This window comes from Patiria miniata, unplaced genomic scaffold (genome assembly GCF_015706575.1).
Source record: "Patiria miniata isolate m_02_andy unplaced genomic scaffold, ASM1570657v1 HiC_scaffold_7, whole genome shotgun sequence".
NCBI lineage: Eukaryota > Metazoa > Echinodermata > Asteroidea > Valvatida > Asterinidae > Patiria > Patiria miniata.
The window spans coordinates 10,532,182-10,549,723 of record NW_024037074.1 but is presented as its reverse complement, the minus strand read 5'-3'; the positions used below and the strand labels follow the sequence as shown (position 1 = coordinate 10,549,723).

The 17,542-nt window shown below is 40.3% G+C and overlaps 2 protein-coding genes across 2 annotated transcripts; both read right to left on the bottom strand.

Moving 5' to 3' along the window:
- Window positions 1–95: 95 nt before the first annotated feature.
- LOC119746436 (organic cation transporter protein-like) lies at window positions 96–7,529 on the bottom strand. The gene is made up of 10 exons (XM_038223390.1): window positions 7,036–7,529; window positions 6,640–6,743; window positions 5,974–6,128; window positions 5,012–5,180; window positions 4,507–4,648; window positions 4,152–4,243; window positions 3,217–3,425; window positions 2,201–2,309; window positions 1,383–1,595; window positions 96–1,026 (listed from the first exon to the last, which is right to left on the bottom strand). Exons 1-10 carry the CDS (start codon window positions 7,453–7,455, stop codon window positions 840–842), a joined length of 1,800 nt encoding a protein of 599 aa, XP_038079318.1. The 5' UTR covers window positions 7,456–7,529; the 3' UTR covers window positions 96–839.
- A 2,566-nt stretch (window positions 7,530–10,095) lies between these two features.
- On the bottom strand, window positions 10,096–17,542 carry LOC119746435 (organic cation transporter protein-like). The gene is made up of 10 exons (XM_038223389.1): window positions 17,123–17,542; window positions 16,805–16,908; window positions 16,148–16,302; window positions 15,638–15,806; window positions 14,613–14,754; window positions 14,273–14,364; window positions 13,609–13,817; window positions 12,496–12,604; window positions 11,034–11,246; window positions 10,096–10,635 (listed from the first exon to the last, which is right to left on the bottom strand). The coding sequence occupies exons 1-10, from the start codon at window positions 17,540–17,542 to the stop codon at window positions 10,449–10,451; spliced, it is 1,800 nt and encodes a 599-aa protein (XP_038079317.1). The 3' UTR covers window positions 10,096–10,448.

The following is a 17,542-nucleotide window of genomic DNA, read 5'->3' as shown; positions in this document are numbered from 1 at the left end:
ATCAATGAAAACGCAAAGCTAAAGAATGAAGTTTAAAAACAGCTTATATACTGTTTTATTCTTTAAGGTTCCATAACTGTGCAAATTGTCCACCTTTTTCAAATGGATATGTCGCGTTATGGAAATATATTCTTCACCTGCTGTTTAAGCAGCCGTGTGTCTAAAAGGTATGGAGTGCAAAATTATAAAATCCTATTTTGTAAGGAATCAAATTTAGTAAAAATCAAAGCATTAATAGCCTTCAGTATAATGTGATAAGATGAATACCAATTTGATTAGGACCGCCCATGAACAGCCATAAACCGCTTGTGAACTTGGTTATATAAACGTTATACATCTTGATTTTTGTATCACTGTTTTATATATATATACATAGCACAAAATGCATGTGTATTAGCCAGTTGCTCAATTCAAATAGGATGATATACTTATGTTTGTGTATATGTATGACTGTCTGTGTTCATGAGTTGATAACATCGTTTGCGAAGTGGGCAACCGTCGTCCGTAAAGCCTCGCTTTTGGCTAAAATGCAAAGTTCGAATTTTCTTGAATTTTCTTTTTCAAGTGCCGACTTTCGGCACTCCTTCGAAATTTGAAGACAATGCGCTCTGACTCAATCGGATATAAACCAGTAATTGTGTGAACATATATTCATCAATTCGTACAACATTACGTCACAGTGTTTGTGACTAAACGTTGAGTCATATGGTTAATTTATATTTGTTTTGTCTTGTTGAAAACGTCCAACAAAATGATGCATTATATGCTAGGTTTTTTTAGGCCAAAATAGCACATTGGCAGAGGAAAATAACAAACGTGTCTGGTGTTCATCTTCTGTTCTACATATGCGAACTGTCTCGAAGATTTTTGGTGAATTGCTGCGAGAAGTCGCGATATTCCTTCTTCTCGTCCTTTTGATCGAAGGCGGCGTTGGATATCGCAAAGACGCCCTCTGTGGCTGTGTCCCCGTCATCAAGTTCCACGTCAGACTCGTCATAGATGTTCCCGCCACCCATGCATCGACATCTGAGAATAACAAAATTAAATGGAATATAGAAATGTTTATGTCAAGCAACTGAAAGTGGAACTTTGAAGAAGTCAATCAGTGAAAATGTAGAGGGTGCTGCAAACCTCATGGTCTGGAGCATCAAACGTATGATTTATGGTCAATTCTGCAGTGTGTTAGTTTAGCCCATGGGGTTGTGGTGCGTTTGTCATTGAGTAACATATACCTGGTCACGGGAGTAAATGGTCAACCTGTGAGTTGGTGTAATACTGTGATGGATTTTTTTTATCGCTTTTCACCGGAATGGCTGCATCAAGCTTATACCCCTATGGAATGTGATATGAAACAAACTGGTAATTTGTCATTATCAACTTACTTTCCAATTTCTTCCCCTTCCTTCAACGTCTGAGGTAACTTCTGGCCGCGTGTTTCCGGCAAGAAGAATACCAGAACGCCGGCCACAAGCGCACTTGCACCGAATAGTATTAAGGGGAGTGCCTCAATGGTGGTGTCTCCAAGCAGCAGGATAATGGGAGAGAGCATCCCGCCGGCTCGAGCCGCAAAGGAACACAGTCCCAATCCAACACCTCTGTGGGGCAAATTTGAATAAAAATTTTAAAAATCATTGTGAATTTATCTTAGTGTGTGAATTAAAAACAACAACCACAAGAACCACATCAACCACCACGAGAACCACATGAACCGCAACCATGTACAAACAATCACCCAATCACGACCACTCGTACCCCAACCACCACAACCACCACGACTACATCCACCATAACCAGCACATCAACCACGATCACCACAACCACATCAACTGGATAACAAATGTTCTGGGTGAGTGGAACAGCGGGCCGGGTGAACAGGGAACCTGGCATATTGACCAACGTTTTATAATCTCAAAATCGCAATCCTCACTGGAGAAAACATACTCGAACAAACAGCACACATATTAGAAACAAAATGGCGGGCACTGGTATGAGCGGACATCGTTAATTTCACAAGAAAATACATTTCGGAATCTCCAAAATAGCGCTATCTCTACACCTGGATTGGTAATATACTGCACTATACTTATCAATGCTCGCATATGTTTCAATTGGTCGGGAATATACTTAGGCCTATAGATTATTACACCCAGCATAATTATTTCAATGATCCCAACCAAGTTCCCTGCACGTGAACCTTTACCTGATTGGTGTTGGGAACAGCTCGGTAGAGTAGACATATACGATGCTGAATGTGGCAGAGATGCAGAACTTGCCGACCATGGCGACCACGGTCCGCCAGATACCAGCGGCTGGAAAGAAACAAAAAGGAAAAACTCGTTTGCAGATATGCAAGAAAAGAGAGCAAAGGTGAGTGTGTAGTTAGTGTGGAAATCGTGAAGTGTAGGGCCCCTGTTTTGTTTTGATCAAATAAGAGTAAAACATGTGTTTTATTGCTCAAAAATCACCTTTACAATCAAAAGCAGACTTTTCTTAATTCTAATGACACCCGTTTTGCAATTTTGAACAGATTTTTGGGGTAGAAATTACGATTTTCCTGCGCGGTTTGTGCTTTTTTTGCGATTCAGCGCGCCGTGCGTGCTCACGGTACATCGCGCGGTGATCGCCATCTATATTTTCGGGTCGCATGTTGTCGCCGCGCTGTCGTCGTCATTTTACCCCCAAATTTCCCTCAAAAAATCAAAACCCTGCCCTCTATCTATGACTTACCTATTTATTGAGAATGTCGCCAACTAGTTTGGTAGGTCCAATAATTTTAAAGTGGATTTTGTTCACTTATAGGAACCGGGCCCTACCCTACACGATCGCCGTTAGTGTGGAGTGGTTGTGTCCAGACTGGAATGCAAAAGTGGCACACAATTTTCCTCCCTGTGTTAAATATTCCTCAGAGAGGAAGATATAAGTTTTTAAAAAGGAATAATGTTATAAATAAGCATTTGGCCAACACTCTGATGAGCTGTACACTTGAAAGTGCAAGTATTCACATAATATCTCTCGAATAATACACAAAGGGAAGATGCATTTCTGCTCACCATAGAAATAAACAGGCCTGTGAAGATTTGTGTTCAAAGTCTTTAAATATATGTATTTATCAGATATTATTACTTGGTATTACACACTAACAAAGCAAAAACAAAACAAATGTTGTTCAAGTTAAAGGTTTCTGAATAAGGTTTACGAGGTACTGGTTACACTCACGGATGAAGATAGTGGCTAAACACGCTGCGCCGCCAATCAATTCCAATATCCCGGTGTTCAGTTTCCGGCCGAACCACTCCACTCCAAAAGTGGCGTACAGCAGGGCCGGGATTTCCACGGCTCCCGACACGAAGAAAGCCCAGTAGTCGTCGACTCCTAGATCGTTGGTGCTCTGCGATAGGCCGAAGTAAACCAGACTATTAACAAACCTACGAAAAAATAAATTTGAAAGAACAACAATTGTTGATGGTTTCATCCCAAAATGGATACTGATGCTTCTGGGCTACATGATAAAGATTTAAACAGACCTGAGACCTAACGACGTAATGGCTTTGTTTACATAAAATGCGTTTTCCTATGGGAGCGAAGTCGGGACGCCAGACAAGTAGGGATCGTCTACCACATAGAAAAGTGTTCATGTTAACAAAGCGTGACGTCATTAGGTCTCAGGTCTATTTCGCCTTAACGAAACATAATAGTGACATCTTGACGAGAAAATTAATCCCAATTAGCATTTCGAATAAATGCATGACTACATTTAGTCGCAAAGGTAATCTTAATTTTGTATTATATATCTGCATATCAATTAAAGGACTTCAGCGGGGGGGGGGGACTATTAAAAAAAGGTAATATTCTTGTAATTCTGGGCGTAGCCGCACCCGCTTTCCCTTTATAAGACAGTATGTTACAAAACACGAAATATAAGGGCCAGAGAATATGTATGTTTTAGTTATAAAATAACAAGACCTACAACGAGCGTTGCCAAATGTTTTCCTACAAAAACGTGGCTTTTCCGTCTTGATTTTCCTTCCACCTCTAAAACAAGATTTCTTTCTCATTTCCTCCTTTTTGCTTTTGGCAGACATGTGAGTTGTCTGTAAAAAAATCAGAATCTTTAGTGTCAATACAATAAGATTTTAAATAATAATAAATACCAGTTCCACTGCATGTTGAGTGTCTTGACCGCCATGTTAGGTGTTTTATACAGGTTAATGACAGATGGAGGGATTGTCGACTCCTTCGTTTCCTGGGGAGAAAAACAGGGGGAAACAATTCACTCAATCTGATTCACTCAATCTATTTTCAGCTTGAGTTGTTGCAATTAATGTTCTCTTTACTGAACAAAGGACGATTGTACTGTCTGTGTACAATAGAAAGAAAAATTGCCTAGATTCATAAATGTATTCATCAGTTTCATATACATATTTTTTTTCCGAAGCCTCTGCAAGCGTTTGTCTTCTGGCAGAGGTTTAAGATTGTATGTAAACATTTAACTATGGTCACTATTACCATTTCTTTCATGATATCCTCTTTATCGAATAAGACATCAGGCAGAGTCTTCCTGTTCATCTTGGCAATTCTCCTGATGACTTTCTCAGCTTCATCAGGTCTGCCCTTAGACACCAACCATCTAATTGACTCTTGTAGGAAACTACACGGGGGGAAAAATCAGATTAATATCGGTTACAGTCTCAAAATAGGACTTGGATTCAGCAGACCTCTTCTCTTATACTTCACAGTTTTACTTCTTGACTCTGTTTGCTAGACCTAAATGACCAGCCGAGGCCTGCTGTTCTCTGGCTGACCGAGTCACTGACTGACTTCGTGTCACTGATTATGAATAATGTCGTTAACTGAAACTCCCGGGTCCAGATCAAATAAGCTAACCTCTAGTCTTGCCGTCTTTTTAAGGCGATTTGGGTACAAGTTGAGTCCCCTGAAAACAATTCTACATGTTATCTGACTTTGCATTATTTCGTTTTGTCCTAAAAACATAACAGAAAGAGATACTAACATCAGCGGGATGAACATGACCACTGACGTCACGTTGAGATACAGCGACAAAGGGCGCCACTGCCTGACGTACATGCCTGCAGTCGCAATGAAGAAGTACCCCACTGCGTACAGCATGCCAACGAACATTGTCACGGCTGTACGCCATGACTTGCCTATGACTTCAAGAACTGATAGGAAGTGAAGACAAACAAAATTGTTATACCTCTGTCTTGAATACTGTATTTTCATTGGCCTAGAATGATCATGCCTTAAGTTTATAAAAAGTTTTGGCACACTCCCTGTGGGATATCACGTGTGCTATGACTTTGTACGTACGGTGCGTACGGTGTGAAACGCTTGTATCGCTGGTACCCACGCTATTTTCACCATGCTTTCACGTATGAGTGGGAGCAGCGATCAGACGATCAGCTGTTTCGAGCAAGTGACATGCCTGTGAGTTGACGTTCAATTGTCATGATTGTCTGGTTTATACTGCTGTTTGTTTTCGTGATTTTTACATCAAAATCCAAAGATTCCAATAACAAAACAATTGTTGACTGCTGTGATGTGGGATATGACGTTTTGAACACCCGAGGGGCGCACAGAACGTCATGTCTCACATCACAGCAGTCAACAATTGTTAATTATCTCACATGTTTATCGTGAATCTATCATAAGATAATCATCAATTAAATCACAAGTAAATCACAAGGCAATCGTGTTAAATTATGACTCAATCACAAGTCTTACCTCAATCACAAGTTATTCACAATAAAAATCACAAGCAGTCATAAACGAATCTTAAGTCGATCACAAGTCAGTCACGGGTCATTCACAAGTCAGTCACGAGTCATTCACAGTGTAAATCACAAGTCAATCACAACTGTATTGCGGTTCATTTTGAGTGACTTGTGATTGACTTTGTGATGTCTTGCGATGAGCCTCGATTACAATTTGGGCACTGAAACCATGCTTTCTTACCCAAAACGTACAGGCCGACGTAGCTTGCTATGTTACCGAAACCAGAAATGAATCGGACAGCCATGTACATGTAGATGTTAACTGAAAATGTGGTAGCGAGCACGCCGGCCACCCATAAACACTGTCCAATGATTATGACCTTCTTACGACCAATCCTACCAAAGTTGAAGGAAAAATATCCAATGTTATAAATTGTCAACATTTTTAAGAGTTGTTTTCTTTTCTGCATAATTTATCACAAGGCATTCACGGGTATAATCAATTGAACACTAACAAAATAATTCCTTTGTCGCTGTTCATCAGCGCCTGTTACCTGTGATTTGACTTGTGAATTACGGCTATAACTACGGTACATCTCTGATAAGTATGATTAATTTGTTACTTCTTGCTTTCCTTGTGCTTTAAAAAGAATATATTTGTGCTTTTCCTCGAAAAACTCTAAAAGGGGTTCATGTTCACGATACAAAGTATTTCGATTCTGTAGAGTTAACTTTTGGCATTACGAAAGTAGCTATAACATACACGTTTCGATTATTGTGCCGAGTTGGCAATTTGTTGCAAGCATTTAAGTGCATGACCTTTTTCTTATTCCCATGTCAAATTCTTGTTGTACAAAAAGAATACTTAGTCAACTGTAATATTGTAAAATGTCTTGTTTAGACCTACCAGTCAGAGAAGGAGCCGCCAACGAAGGAGCCCACTAACAACCCGGAAAAGTAAATGGTCTGCGCCAGACTAGGCAGGCTTCCTTGGTCACACACCAGACCAAACTTGAAATCAAGAGAAAAAGGTCAAAGAACACAACAACTTATAAAACCTTGTATTTCACCTTGTAATTCGTGTTTTATTACAATACCTTCATCTTATATTCTATCGGTTATGACAGTTCACATACTGGTTCAAACTGAAATTTCAAAATGTTTCTAATGTTCAAAGCATAGATACACGTACACTACGCCTTTCACATTACATCACAGTACTTGATAAGGCTCAGAAGGATTTTGGGATTTGAAAAATACACTAGTCAAACCAAATTTATACCAAATTTCGGGATCTGGTTACCTCTGAAATGGTGGTGGTCTTGTACTGTGACGTGTCGAACTCCCATCCATTTTTGCAGAGCACATCCACGTAGGTGAAACCGTCGTAGTCACTGAGCGGTACGTACGGATCAAATACGTACCCATCTGGTAGCTGCCACTGCTTACAATTGGAGTAAGGATACTCGCTGTCGGAACCATTTTCAGGAGGAGGCAGGAAGATGGACTTCTTCACGTCAGTGCAGTTGTCTTGAAACTCCGCCCAGTTGGAACAATTCTCATTGGGCAAAACGTTGCACCAATGGTCGGTCTCCGCCGCGTAGAACACATTACCCAGAGATGTGAAGCAACCAACGATATTGTTTAGACCCAGGTAGCATATCAGGACGAACTGGTAGAAGCCAAAATTACCGAGAAGCGGAATGATGTCATCCACTTTCATCGTGTTTTAGTGGACAACAAAGTTTCCGACTGAAGTCTCAACAGTTGTATGAAGTTTCTGTCACGGTTACAAGGGATTTTTCACGGGGGGAGGGGATGCTGGTACGTGTGTGGTGGTAGAGCGGACGAGTTACTCATTAATCCAGCGTGTAAATAGGGCGCTATCACAGCCTTTGATTCCCGCCAAGGAAAACTGACGAAACAAAACCGGTCGAGTGTTTCATATATAACACAACAAAGGGCTATATCTGATTGTCATGAGGTCATGTCTTTATGGCACTAAGAAAATGGCGTATTGGGTCGTGTGGATATTACCATGCAAATCGACACACAGACTGAAAGTTGAAAATTGGAGAAAAAAAATAATCTTGCTTGAAATCGTGCTTGTTATTGAGGGTCGAATTGAAGCCTAGGGTTTATATGAGCGATCAAATCTTGGTCAAACCTTTTCATGTTTTTCGTCAATAGTAATTCTAAAGTTCATGTTGATGTTGCCCACCCAGTTCACGCGTTATCCATGAACCTTAATTTCATTTTTGACTTAATCTTATTTATTTTGTCTCTTGAAAAACCAAAAATGTAGCTTGAAGATGTCATTCAGAGGAGAACCCATGAATTTCAAAGGGGGGTGGGGGTGCGGGAGGGGATGCTAAGTTGTTGAGGTCAATGGTCAGCTAAACCTTTTTTCATATGTTGGTGCATGTGTTGGGTACAAGAGACAAGTTAACCATTAACCCAGTGTGAAAATAGGGCGCCATCACAGACTTTGCAGTTTGATTCCATGGAGAACTGACATGAACAATAAATCAGAAACCCTTTACATCTATACAAACGATCGAGGATGATACGTCGATAAGAGAAAAAGACACCAGTCTAGTATTTCGAAGCACTTAGGGCAATTGTGATTAACCTCAGTTTATTTTTTACCGCTCCAATTTAGTTCTTATCAGATTGAATGACATCTAAATTGGAAGGACTATTGAGAATGTAAGATAACATGAAATTATGTATCATAATCATTGCATAATCATGGCATAATAGCGGCATAATAATTCTCTGTCCTGTCGCATGCCATTGTAGTTGTAGAATTGTTCATACATCAGCAAAAATATCAGCACATGTTTTTTTTTTCTCTTCAATACATCCATTATAATCTCATCATTAATAGAAGAATGGTCACATCAACCTTTCTAAAAGAAGAACAGGAACTCGAATCCCGCCGTTCATAGTGTTTTTCTTTACAGTAAACCAACATTTGAAGGGGTAAAAAACCCAGTTCTTTATATTGCTTTGTGAGTTTGCTTTTTAAGATAAAAATGAAGGGTGCCTCACGATGGCCTATGGGCAGACTTAACTAAACAAAGACATTACTTCTAGATACCTCGGAAATAATCATAATGTTTCGTCAATTGTAATTCTAAAGTTCATTTTAAATTACCAACAACCTACATTGTGTACCTATCAGCCTATCAGGGCCCGTTGTCAAAAACTTGAAACCCAAAGCTGACACGTGCTTCATCGTGTGAGTGTTCTATGTCCGAGTAGGAGTGGCGTTTCGAAATATGCGAATTGGAGTTTTGTCTAACCAAAAAGTATATTCGGAATTGTTCACCCGCGATATTTTGAAACGTCAAAGTTACTTAATTACTTAAAAGTGAAAACATCAAATAACAAAGCCATCATATATAAAACTAAGATCATTTTTTTTCTAACAGAAAAATAAACGATGGCTGTTGTTAACTACAGCCAATACTGAAAAAAAGAATACTCTTTGGTCTGGGAGATTACAGTGATATAGATGTCTAATTGTAATATATGGCAACATCGTACATCCTATAAAACAGGCAAAGCTTATAGGCCTATAGCATTGTTTCCTTGGATTGATAGTCAAAATGTATTTTACTTCAACAATAAATGTGACCAATACTGTTGGGCATACAAACGAAATAGACTATAAGGCCCCAGTATCTACAAAATGTACATGTATATTTGCAATCAATGAAAACGAAAAGCTAAAGAATGAAGTTTAAAAACAGCTAAAATACCGTTTCATTCTTTAAGGTTCCATAACTGTGCAAATTTCCACTTTTTCAAATGAATATGTCGCGTTATGGAAACATATTCTTCACCTACTGTTTAAGCAGCCGTGTGTCTAAAAGGTATGGAGTGCATCATTATAAAATCCTATTTTGTAAAGAATCAAATTTAGTAAAAATAAAAAGCATTAATAACCTTCAGTATAATGTGATAAGATCAATACCAACTCAGGTCCGCCCCATTAACTTGAATTAACATTGAACTTGGTTATTATAAACGTTATACATATTAACGCCATGGTCCAGTGGTTACGGTGTTTGACTCATGTACGAAGGTGCGCGGGTTCAAACCCGCCCAGGAACATGGTGTTTGTGCCCTTGGGCAAGACACTTAACTACAATTGCCTCTCTCCACCCAGGAGTATTAATGGGTACCTGTGAGGGTCAAGGACCGATTGAGCGCTGATATCGGCTGCCGCGTGGTCCCATGGCCTGATGAACGGGGTAATAATCGTAAAGCGCTTTGAGATCGTTGATACGATGGAAAGCGTTATATAAGCACATTTATTATTATTATTATTATATTGATTTTTGTATCACTGCCATATACACAGTACAAAATGAATGTGTATTACTAACCAGTTGCTCATTTCAAATAGGAGGATATACAAATGGTTGTGTATGTATGAATTGTCTGTGTTCAAGAGTTGATTACATATCGTGTGCAAAGTGGGCAACTCGCCCGCGAAGCCTCGTTTTTGGCTACAATGTAAAGTCCAAATTTTCGTGACACAACAAGTGCTGACTTTCGGCACTCCTTCGAAAACTGTGGACAATTAAGTTTTGTCTTGTTGAAAGTGTCCATCAAAATGATGCATATGCTGGGTTTATTGTGTCAAGGATAGCGCATTTGCAGATGAAAATAACATAAAAATGTGTATCGTGTACATCTCCTGTTCTACATATGCGAGCTGTCTCGAAGGTCTTTGGTGAATTGCTGCGAGAAGTCGCGATATTCCTTCTTCTCGTCCTTTTTATCGAAGGCGGCGTTGGAAATCGCAAAGACGCCCTCTGTGGCTGCGTCCATGTCGTCAAGTTCCACGTCAGACTCGTCATAGACGTTCTCGCCACCCATGCATCGACATCTGAGAATAAGAAAATTGAATGGAATTTTGAAATTTACGTCAAGCAACTGAATCATTATGAAACCAATGTTATTGTGGTAGAGCTAAACTTAGTGAAAACGGGGGGGGGGGGGCCTCTGTGAACTCTTGGTCTGGAGCATTGAATTTAAGATTTGTGGTCAATTCTGGAGTGTGTGCAATGTGTTGGTTGGAGTTTAGCCTATGGGTTGCGTTGTTCTTGTGCAAAATACTTTGTCACATGAGTAATTAACGGTTAACCTGTGAGGGTAGATTTGGTTTAGTACTGTTATCGAATTTTGTTGCTTTTGAATGAAATGGCGCTATATACTCCTAAATGGTCTTCAGAATGTTATATGGAACAAACTGAGCAGGGGCAATATTTGTCGTGATCATCTTGCTTTCCAATTTCTTCCCCTTCCTTCAACGTCTGAGGTAACTTCTGGCCGCGTGTTTCCGGCAGGAAGAATACCAGAACGCCGGCCACAAGCGCACTTGCACCGAATAGAATCAAGGGGAGTGCCTCAATGGTGGTGTCTCCAAGTAGCAGGATGATGGGTGAGAGCATCGAGCCGACTCGAGCCGCAAAGGAACAAAGTCCTACTCCTACACCTCTGTCAATTAAAGGAAGGCATATGCCAGAATCAAAATGTATACATTATTGAAATGCAGTAATTGAATGAATTATTGAATGTGTGTATTAGTGAATATCAACAAGAAAAACAACAACCACAACATTTTCCAAAACCACAACATCCTCCACAACTACATCCTCCATAACCACCACATCTACCACAACCACCACATCCACAACAACCACCACATCCACAACAACCACCACATCATCCAAGAAAAACAACAACCACAACATTCTCCACAACCACAACATCCTCCACAACTACATCCTCCATAACCACCACATCTACCACAACCACCACATCCACAACAACCACCACATCATCCAAGAAAAACAACAACCACAACATTCTCCAAAACCACAACATCCTCCACAACTACATCCTCCATAACCACCACATCTACCACAACCACCACATTAACCACGACCATCACATCCACAACAACCACCGCATCATCCAAGAAAAACAACAACCACAACATTCTCCACAACCACAACATCCTCCACAGCTACATCCTCCATAACCACCACATCTACCACAACCACCACATTAACAACGACCATCACATCCACAACAACCACCACATCATCCAAAACCACCACCCTCAACACCACCATGTAACTATTACACATTAGTAAGAATAACCGTCCTATTTAAATAATCGCTGATGGCAAATAAGTCTTCTATTAAAGATAATTTGTCATTCAGAAATGACTAAACAGAGTTACTCATTGTTACAAAGAGGCAGCAACAGCATCAACAACAACAGCAACAGCGACAACGGCAACAACGGCAACAACAGCAACAGCAACAGCAACAACAGCAGCAGCAGCAGCAACAACAACAACAACAACAACAACAATAACAATAACAAGATCAACAACATGCAGCAACGACAGCAACAACAGCAACAACAACAACAACAGCAACAACAGCAACAACAACAGCAACAACAACAGCAGCAACAGCAACGACAGCAGCGATAGCAACAACAACAACAACAACAACAACAACAACACCGGAGGAAACATACTCGAAACAATATGAAGGGGACATCATGCACAATACCATCAATTTCGGATTCCCAAAATTCCCAAAATCTCGAAACCTGGATTGTTAACGCATCACACTATAGTCTTATCAACGCTCGTATGTTTTGAACTGGTCGGGAATTTATGTCATAACCACAACATGTTTCACTGACCCAAAACTACCAAAACTTTACCTGATTGGTGTTGGGAACAGCTCGGTAGAGTAGAGATATATGATGCTATATGAGGTAGAGATGCACAACTTGCCTATCATGGCGACCACGGTCCGCCAGACACCAGCGGCTGAGAGGAAGACAGATGGGGAAACACGTTTGTATATTCTATGTAAGCACCGGAGACTAAATGTTAAGGTATGTGTTGCACAAGTGGCGGAACATTTCCTTTGCTGGTCTCACGTTGTAGGCCTATTAAATAACATTTTGATATAAAAAATTAATTTTTTAAAAAGTTGTGCGACGGTACCGACATTGTCAGTATAATTTTAAAATATTTTTAAGAACTCCGTCATTTTTTCGTCCAAAAAATTCATACTCCGCAAGTGCCCCATTAATCCTGGTTAAACGTTTGACCCAGAATTTCTGAGGCAAAGATCCGTCCCAGGCCAACTCCCTTATGATTTATATTGTCTCGTATAGTATTTCAATTGGATTGTCTTGTAAGTATAGCTGCTGTTATCACAAAGGCCATCAATCATCCTTTTACTAGGTACCGGTACAGTCGTGAAGCCTAGACACAGGTGATCCTCAGCCTCTTTTTAGCTACATGTATAAACATGTAGCTCAGGCTGTTGTGTTGGGGGGGGGGTGGGATGGCAAGGGAAACATCAGGGAGATGAAAATTTCACTTTTTTGCACGGGTACTGACCAAACACATAGTAATCCAGGCATGCAAACACTTTGTTTTAGCTTGAAATTGTTTTCTTGAGTAAATATGGCCTCTATCCATCTATTGAGACACTAAAGAGAAGGGATTATGTTCACCAAAACACCTTCTGAAGGGATTGTGTTAGACCGTAACACCCATGCACCATTGCACTAAAAAGTTATACTGTGGTGGATTGCAACTAAAATAAAACGATATCGCCTCGCAGGGTTAAAGTGCAAGTACGAATGGGAAGGTCGTTTCTGCTGAATAGCAGTCAATAGACTTTGGTTTATAACCATTGAGTTAAGGTCTTTATCAGATATAAGTTCTGGATATTACTCAGTAACAAAGAAAATAAAAGTATTGTTCAAACTATTTCATATGTAAGGATGGCGAGAGAATATGGTATTGGTAACACTCACGGATGAAGATAGTGGCTAAACACGCTGCGCCGCCAATCAACTCCAATATGCCGGTGTTCAGTTTCCGGCCGAACCACTCCACTCCAAAAGCGGCGTACAGCAGGGCCGGGATTTCCACGGCTCCCGACACGAAGAAGGCCCAGTAGTCGTCGACTCCTAGATCGTTAGTGCTCTGCGAAAGGCCGAAGTAGACCAGACTGTTGACAAACCTACGAGAAACAGAACACAACATTGTGAAGGACACTTTTTTTTTTTAATATTGACCATTTCATTCCGATTGGTTAATACACTTCTGTGTACACGATAAAGATTTTAATTCCACGTTTACGAAACGTGATAGTGACATAATCGTGTTGACAAAATTACTCCTAACTGCCATTTTGAATAAATGCGTGGCTGCAAAGATAATCTTAATTTTGTATTTGACATCTGCATATCATTTAAAGAACTTTAAAAGGGGAGGGGCCATTATTCTCGGTTTTTTTTTCTCTTCATTTTGGCGGGTACATACAGAAGCCGCACCCTCTTTCAATTAATTAAGGCAACGTAAAAAAAAAATAGAGGTCTATGTCTGTTTGCAACATTTCTCCCTTTTGGGTTTCTTCAGGCATGTGATCATTTTCAGAATCCTTATAGCGCACAGTAAGAATTGCATAATACATACCAGTTATACTGCATGTTGAGTGTCTTAACCGCCATGTTAGGCGTTTTATAGAGATTAATTGCAGATGGAGGGATTGCCGACTCCTTCGCTTCCTGGGTCGAAAAACAGACAACAAAATTGGATTCAATCTAACTTCATCTTTAATTGTTGCAACTGATGTTCTCTTTTACTGAACGGAAGGACGATACTGACAATACAGAGAAAAATGACCGAGATTCATAATTGTGTTCATCAGTTTCATATTCATGTTTTTCTACGATAAGCCTCTCCAAACGTTTGTCTCCTGGCTGACGTTTAAGATTGTACGTATATTAAACATTTAACTATGGTTCACAATTACCATTTCTTCCACGATATCCTCTTTCTCGAATAAGACATCAGGCAAAGTCTTCTTGTTGTACTTTGCAATTCTCCTGATGACTGATTCAGCTTCATCAACCCTGCCCTTAGAAACCAACCATCTAATCGATTCTTGTAGGAAACTACACGGGGAAGAAGTATCTAAAACTGAATAGAGTATTACAGAAGATAAAGTAATCCATATTGCTGGCATTTTTATTAAAAGCCGGATAATTCATGGGATTTGGACTCAGCAGTCACGTGCTCTTACGTCACACTGCATTTGTTCTAGTTTTACTTCTTGAATCTGTTTGAGTATCTGCTGGACCCTAGGTCCACTGTTCTCTGACTGGCTGAATGAGTCACTCGCTGACTTTGAGTCACTGACTGACTTTGAGTCGCTGAGTATGAAAAATGTCCTTAACTGAGACTTTCGGTTCCAGCCCCACTCGGCTTACCTATATAGGCCCTAGACTTGTTCATCTCCTCGTCTTTTTCAGGCGATTTTTTTTTTACAAGTTGCGTCCCTGACAAAAAAATCCTCCATGTATATTTGACTTTGCATTATTGCCTTTTGTAAAAAAAAAAACCCCAAAAACCCACATGCACACGCATCTTTGCAAACACCGGGAATCATGGTCCCCAATTGTCCCTAATCCACATTCCTTTGTTTGTACACTAACTTTTTAGCAACAGCTCTTATTGGTTTTGTACACGAATTTCAATCATGGACTATCGGTCAATCGTGGACCCTTTGTTTATGCCCTAACCCTTTTGTCCCTAGTACACGATTTTGCCAGTGTTTACATACTCACACTCGCACATGTGTATTTACCAGCAGTTGGGGACCCCCTATTGTCCATCTTTTGTCTGTACTCTTTAGGAGAACTCCCATATGTTTTGTTCACAATCGCAAAACTGGGGACCTTCGGGAATTGGGGACCCTATTGTCCTCTATTGTTCAACGTCCCCTATTGAATGCATAAACAATCTCACACACGTCACACACCCAAAAGAAATACTTACAACAGCGGGATGAGCATAACCACTGACGTCACACTGAGATACAACGACAAAGGGCGCCACTGTCTGACGAACATGGCTGCAGTGGCTATAAAGAAGTACCCCAATGAGTACATCATGCCCGAGAACATTGTCACGGCTGTACGCCAGGACTTGCCTATGACTTCAAGAGCTGATAGAAAGGGAAGAAACACAAAAATGCATCGATAATATTGGATGATATCACAGGTATAAATCCAAAATCTATCAAAGATAATCATCAACCAAATCACAAGTGAATAGTCAAATTACTACTCCTTACGCCAGTCACAAGTTTAATTATCACGATAAAAATAACAAGCAGTCTAAATCAATCTTAAGTTGATCACAAGTTGATCACAAGACGTTCATAATGTAAGTCACATCACAACTATTTTGCAGTTCATTTTGAATGACTTGTGTTTGACTTAATTTGCGATATGACTCGCGAAGGGCTTCGATTGCAATTTGGTAAACGAAACCATGCTTTCTTACCCAAAATGTAGAGGCCGACATAGCCTGTTACGCTACCGAAACCAGTAATAAATCGGACGGCCATGTACATGTAGATGTTGACTGAAAATGTGGTAGCGAGCACGCCGGCCACCCATAAACACTGTCCAATGATAACGACCTTCTTACGACCAATCCTACAAAAGGGAAAATATCCAATGTTACTCTGTCAACCTCCGTAAGAAATGTTGCCTATTCTGCATAATTTATCTCAAGCAGAGTTCACAAGATTTTATTGAACTGTACATGTATAACAAATGCATTCATTTGAAGTGTTCATCAACTGTTAGGTGTGATTTGACTTGTGAATTACGGCTGACTACATCTCTCGTAACCATGATTATGAGTTTGTGACTTCTTGCTTTCCTATGCTTTAAACAAAAACCATTTATTTATGCTTACTTTGTGGCAATACGGAAGTATAGCTATAACATACTCGGACGGAGGTCTAGCTATATTACCGAAGTAGAGCTATAAGAGACTCGTTTAGATTATTGTGCCGAGTTGACGATTTGTTAATCGCAAAATATTTATTTAAATGCATGGGCGTTTTTATATTCCCATGTCGAATTCTTGCCGTGCCAAAAGAATCCCTAATTAACCGACTGTGGTATTGTACAAATTCTTGATTGGACCTACCAGTCAGAAAAGGAGCCACCAACTAAGGATCCCACTAACCACCCGGAAAAGTAAATTGTCTGCGCCAGACTAGGCAGACTGCCTTGATCACACACCAGACCGAACTTGAAATCAAGAGAAAAAGGGTAAATTAACAAACAAAAATTTACCTTATTTGTTCACATTGTAGTTCGTGTTTTAACACAATACCTTTATGTTGTTTCCTATCGGTTCACCTACTGGTGCAAACGTACATTTTAACCTGTCTCTATTGTCCATAATAAGGCTCAGAAGGCCGGGGTTTGGGTATATTTATACCAAACCTTTGGAATCTGGTACCTCAGTAATAGTGGTGGTCATGTACTGTGACGTGTCGAACTCCCATCCATCTTGACAGGGCACCTCCACGTAAGTGAAACCGTCGTAGTCACTGAGCGGTACGTACGGATCAAACACGTACCCATCTGGTAGCTGCCACTGCTTACAGTTGGAGTAAGGATAGTTGCTGTTGGAACCACTTTCAGGAGGAGGCAGGAAGATGGACTTCTTCACGTCAGTGCAGTTGTCTTGAAACTCCGCCCAGTTGGAGCAATTCTCGCTGGGCAAAACCTTGCACCAGTGATCGGTCTCCGCGGCGTAGAACACATTACCCAGCGATGTGAAGCATGAAATGATATCGGTAAGACAAAGGAAGCATATCAGGACGAACTGGTAGAAGCCAAAGTTGCCTAGAAGCGGAATGATTTCATCCACCTTCAT

Coding starts and splice junctions, on each gene's coding strand:
- LOC119746435 (XM_038223389.1), bottom strand. CDS start 17,542: ATGAAGGTGGATGAAATCATTCCGCTTCTAGGCAACTTTGGCTTCTAC. Junction 16,909..17,122: donor TGACCACCACTATTACTGAG/GTACCAGATTCC, acceptor CTTGATTTCAAG/TTCGGTCTGGTGTGTGATCA. Junction 13,818..14,272: donor CTCAACATGCAGTATAACTG/GTATGTATTATG, acceptor TGTTTCTCGTAG/GTTTGTCAACAGTCTGGTCT.
- LOC119746436 (XM_038223390.1), bottom strand. CDS start 7,455: ATGAAAGTGGATGACATCATTCCGCTTCTCGGTAATTTTGGCTTCTAC. Junction 4,244..4,506: donor AGGATATCATGAAAGAAATG/GTAATAGTGACC, acceptor TTTTCTCCCCAG/GAAACGAAGGAGTCGACAAT. Junction 1,596..2,200: donor CTGTTCCCAACACCAATCAG/GTAAAGGTTCAC, acceptor TTTGCCCCACAG/AGGTGTTGGATTGGGACTGT.